The sequence below is a fragment of the Mustelus asterias genome, chromosome 9 (assembly GCF_964213995.1).
Source record: "Mustelus asterias chromosome 9, sMusAst1.hap1.1, whole genome shotgun sequence".
Classification (NCBI taxonomy): Eukaryota; Metazoa; Chordata; class Chondrichthyes; order Carcharhiniformes; family Triakidae; genus Mustelus; species Mustelus asterias.
In genome coordinates this window covers 49,343,054-49,347,756 of record NC_135809.1, presented here as the reverse complement: position 1 = coordinate 49,347,756, position 4,703 = coordinate 49,343,054, and the positions used below count along the sequence as shown (strand labels likewise).

General features: G+C 45.8%; 1 protein-coding gene across 1 annotated transcript; it reads left to right on the top strand.

Annotated features, from left to right (window-relative positions):
- The first annotated feature begins 966 nt into the window (after positions 1–966).
- On the top strand, positions 967–2,025 carry tmem229a (transmembrane protein 229A). Its single transcript, XM_078221201.1, has one exon. It carries the CDS (start codon positions 967–969, stop codon positions 2,023–2,025), a length of 1,059 nt encoding a protein of 352 aa, XP_078077327.1.
- The last annotated feature ends 2,678 nt before the right edge of the window (positions 2,026–4,703 follow it).

Genomic DNA, 4,703 nt, shown 5'->3' with positions numbered 1-4,703 from the left:
AATCTTACTGGGGGAATAGTGTAGATTACATTGAAAATCTCACTGGGGGGAATAGTGTTGGTTGCATTGTAAATCTTCCTGGGGGAATAGTGTTGGTTGCATTGTAAATCTTACTGGGGGAATAGTGTAGGTTGTATTGTTAATCTTACTGGCGGAATAGTGTAGGCTGCATTGTAAATCTTACTGGGGGAATAGTGTATGTTGTATTGTAAATCTTACTGGGGGAATAGTGTATGTTGTATTGTAAATCTTATTGGCGGAATAGTGTAGGTTGCATTGTTAATCTTACTGGGGGAATAGTGTTGGTTGCATTGTAAATCTTACTGGGGGAATAGTGTAGGTTGTATTGTAAATCTTACTGGGGGAATAGTGTAGGTTGCATTGCAAATCTTACTAGGGGAATAGTGTTGGTTGCATTGTAAATCTTAATGGGGGAATAGTGTAGGTTGTATTGTAAATCTTACTGGGGGGAATAAGTGTTGGTTACATTGTAAATCCTACTGGGGGAATAGTGGAGGCTGCATTGTAAATATTGCTAGGGGAATAATGTAGGCTGTATTGTAAATCTTAGGTGGGAATAGTGTAGGCTGCATTGTAAACCTTAAGCGGGGGAGAGTGATAGCCAAGGGGAGGAGGGAGGGAGAATAGCTGCGTCTGAGGTGGGACGCGTTGGCTCGCTGAGCGGAGACGTTCACGTCCACATTTAGCGGGGCTGCTGCAGACAGCGAGGTTGTTGCTGCTGCTGCTGCCAGGTAACTAGGGTTGGATGTCTAACCGGAGCTCCTAACCTTTGCAAAGGACAGGGAGAGAGGGGGAAGAAAAAGCAAAGATGAGCTAGTTGTTTATGCATGTTATTTTATTTTATGTGTCTTGTCTTGCAAACAGCAGGCCTTATTCTGGGGTTAGTTGGGAGGGGGGGTTAGTGGGTTTTGTTCAGGGGGCTTGCTGAGACACACCAGCCTGAACATGAACAGCAAACGTCGCGACGCCCAGCGGCTCCTCTCCATGGAGCAGCCCGCACAGAGCAGCAAGAGGAGCCGCCTGCCTCCAGCCTCCTGCTCGGCCCGGCTCAAGGATCTGTCCGGTGCTGAAAGCTGCCGCTCCAGCCCCGCTCTGCCCACTTGGATGCGCCTGTATTTCTACGGGATGCACGGCATCACCTTGGACGTGCTGCTGTCCTCCGCCCAGCGCTTCGTGCAGACCAGCGACCGCAAGATGCTGGGCTTCTCCTCGCCTTACCTGGGCGTCGTCCACTCGCTCTCGCACTTGGCCCTGGAGAAGCTGTACCTGCAGAGGAGGAACTTCCCGGGCCGCCCGCTGCTCTTCCACCTGCTGCTCTACCCCTCGGTGTATGTGAGCCTGCACACGGTGCTGGGGAAGCTGGCCTGGGGCTGGCAGCCGGCCTCGCCGCTGGGAGCAGTGCTCCTGCACTACCTGCTGGCCCTGTGTCACTCGCAGCTCTTCCTCAAGCGCTTCCTGCGGCTGCAGTGCAGCGCCAGCGTGCCCCAGGCCACTGCCAGCCTGCCCCAGCGCCTCTCCTCCCCGCAGGGGCTGCCAGACTCCCTGCGCTTCCTCTTCTACGGCATGCACGGCTTCCTGGACGAGATCTTCTTCACTTCCATCTTCAACTTGGTGGAGAAGTCGGACCGCACGCTGCTGGGACACACCTCGCTCTGGTCCTTCCTCATGTACGGCAGCTGCAGCTTCGTGGTGGAGAAGCTGTACCTGCAGCTCCACTACCGCTGGGGCTGGAACACTTGGCAGAGGCTGCCCGTCTACATCCTCTTCATCTACACCTGGGAGCTCACCTGGGGACTGGGGCTCCGGCACTACGACGCCTGCTCCTGGGACTACTCCCACTACCCTCTAAACTTCATGGGCCTCATCACCTTGATGTACCTGCCGGGCTGGATCCTCCTCAGCTACTACCAGGACGTGTTGTCCAACGTGTTACTCCGTGTGCATTACGCCAAGAGCAAAAACTCCAAGACCATCTGTGCTAATGGTAAAAGCAGAACCTCCTGACTGCTCACTTTGACACATCTGCCACTGAGGGATTGCAATAACCCTGGGGTAGAATTTTTAAAACTTCACCAGACAGAGCTGTGTGTTTTAACTTTGGATATCATCTACGAGGAGACCGGTAAACGGCGGGCAAACCGAGTAGATCCCGGTTTGAGGTGAATTGCATGTGGTTTTATTCCCCACCCCCCTCCCTTCCCTCTCCCATTCCTAACCATCTTCAGATTGTAATCACTAGCTGCTGTTTTGCACTTTGCAAACTGAAGATCCAAGATTGTGAAGTGCTGTCATTGTTCAGACCCTTGCTGCTCTCCATTCTAATGTGTTTGTAGTTTAAACCACCAGGGTTAATATAGATTCACTGCTTGTGGTGGCATTTGGGCAACTCCAGCCGTGCGTTTTAAGAATGTGGACCTCTGCAGGAATATCACTGCCAACCCGGCTACTGCGATTCAAATTCCCGTCTGGAAATCACTTACTAGCCAGCGGCAAGATTAACAGCACAGTTTTTAAACAGAGAAAATAAAAATCAAATTCTATTTTTAAAAATTTACCGATCAGTATCTATCTAGTCAATGAGAAAGGGCGCTGCATGAGACTTTTTTTTAAAATGCCATTAAATTTGGGATGATGCTCAGTCTCAGCAGGTTCTAGCTGACTGGCGTGGTACGAACGTGGCATTTGCACCGTTGTCTGAATGCGAGATTCGCTCAGTGAGTAATGGAATTGCAGTTTCCTATATTGTACTATGTAGCGTGTTTTGTATATACTTCACAGTATTTGTAGTTATTGAGCCGCAGTTAGTGGCTAATGGAATGGACACTTGTGTTTCGCTCGCCACCACCCCCCACCCCAATCAATGAAGGATCGCTCTGACGAGGGCTACACATTCATTTTAACATACTGAATGTTATGATTTGTAATTCTAGTTGTAAGAGGTATATGTAAAATATGTTTTAATGTTCAATTGTTCTCATTACCTAGACCCTAAATTAACTTTATTAAAACATATCAGATGTGGATTGTGAAAATGACACTCCAGCTGCATACCTCCTCAAACTTATGGATCTGAACTCTTGCCCTTGTTTTAACATTTATTTATTAGTGTCAGAAGTAGGCTTATGTTATCATGGCAATGAAATTACTGTGAAAAGCTCCGAGTTGCCACACTCCGGCGCCTGTTCGGGTACACTGAGGGAGAATTTAGCATAGGCAATGGACCTAACCAGCACATCTTTCAGACTGTGGGAGGAAATCGGAGCACCTGGAGGAAACCCACGCAGACACGAGGAGAATGTGCAAACTCCGGCCAGACAGTGACCCAAGCCAGGAATCGAACCCGAGTCCTGGTGCTGTGAGGCAGCAGTGCTAACCACTGTGCCGCCCCTGCACCTGTCTAATATCATTAATACTGTTCCTGCAACTGACATGTTAACCACACGAGTTCAATTTTATTACTGTACTATTGTGATTTTATTTGAAGCATATATAACTTTGTTCACATTGTTTGATAACAGCCATGTGTCACTGAAGTATTGGGTTACTACAATACTTTGTTAAAAATCTCTACAATTTTGGCTTCACCTTTGCATTCAATACAGTGCAGAGAATAAAACAAGTACTTACTGGTAAAGACTGTAAACATGCTAAGCTAAGGCCACAGTTTAAATCTGTATGCTTGTGTGTCAAGCAGCATAAGCAAAAAAAAAAATCCATACATTTATTTCATATTAAAAAACATCATTGTACATAACTGTAGTAGTGTGAAGACTACATTGTCCTGGTGCTGCCATGCTTCTCATTGCTGGAGATTCAGGGCTTCCATATTTTGCTGATTTGGGAATTTGAATTGATTAAATAGAGATTTATGCATTGCAAGTGGCAACACTGCATTGGCATTGTAGCTTGCAATGCTATATCCCCCTCTCTGTCCACGTTTAAACAAGAGATCAGGTGGAGCAGGCACCTTGACACTGAAGCACACAAAATGAAAAAAGTTACAATTCATGTGTGTCGGAAAAATGTTTTTATTTTAATTCTAAAGTAAAATTTAAAAGGAGGGTATCTTACACCAGATTCCCGAAATGTGTGGATGATTCCTAAAACACACTTACATCGCAAATTGAGATTATTGGGGTTGTTTTGGATTAAAGTAACATTTTATAGGAATTGTTTCACTTTAAACATGGGCACAAAAGAAATGTGACGTTTGTGACCAATTACACATTCACCAGAAAGTTTCAAGATGCAAACTCGAAATGTACTTTTGCTGACCACTGCCGATATATTTTCAGGATCCCAGGTCCCTGTTCTTAAATTACAAGACAAGGGTTCAGATGACAACCAACAGTAACAGTAACTTATGTCATCTGAGCTCTGAGACAGCATCACTGCATAGTAAATGAACAAACCAATCTGTGTTTACAGTGACTGGATAGCAAATGTATGATGTTAAACAACAATCATGGGCAGCAGGTTCACTCAATGGCACATAGCGTATCAGATTATTTTGCTCATGAATTCTTAGTCTCATTCACCAGTTTACCTTTTGCGTCAGATGAATTTTGTAAAAACCCGAGTTTTGAGAATTGAAGAATTAAATTACAAGAATGGGGTTTATGAATCCCACTTGAATTACAAGTTTGTACAGTAATAACAAAAGTGAGGTTTATCCCAATTTT

Bases quoted from the DNA above. Each gene is read 5' to 3' on its own strand.
- tmem229a (XM_078221201.1), top strand. From the start codon at position 967: ATGAACAGCAAACGTCGCGACGCCCAGCGGCTCCTCTCCATGGAGCAG.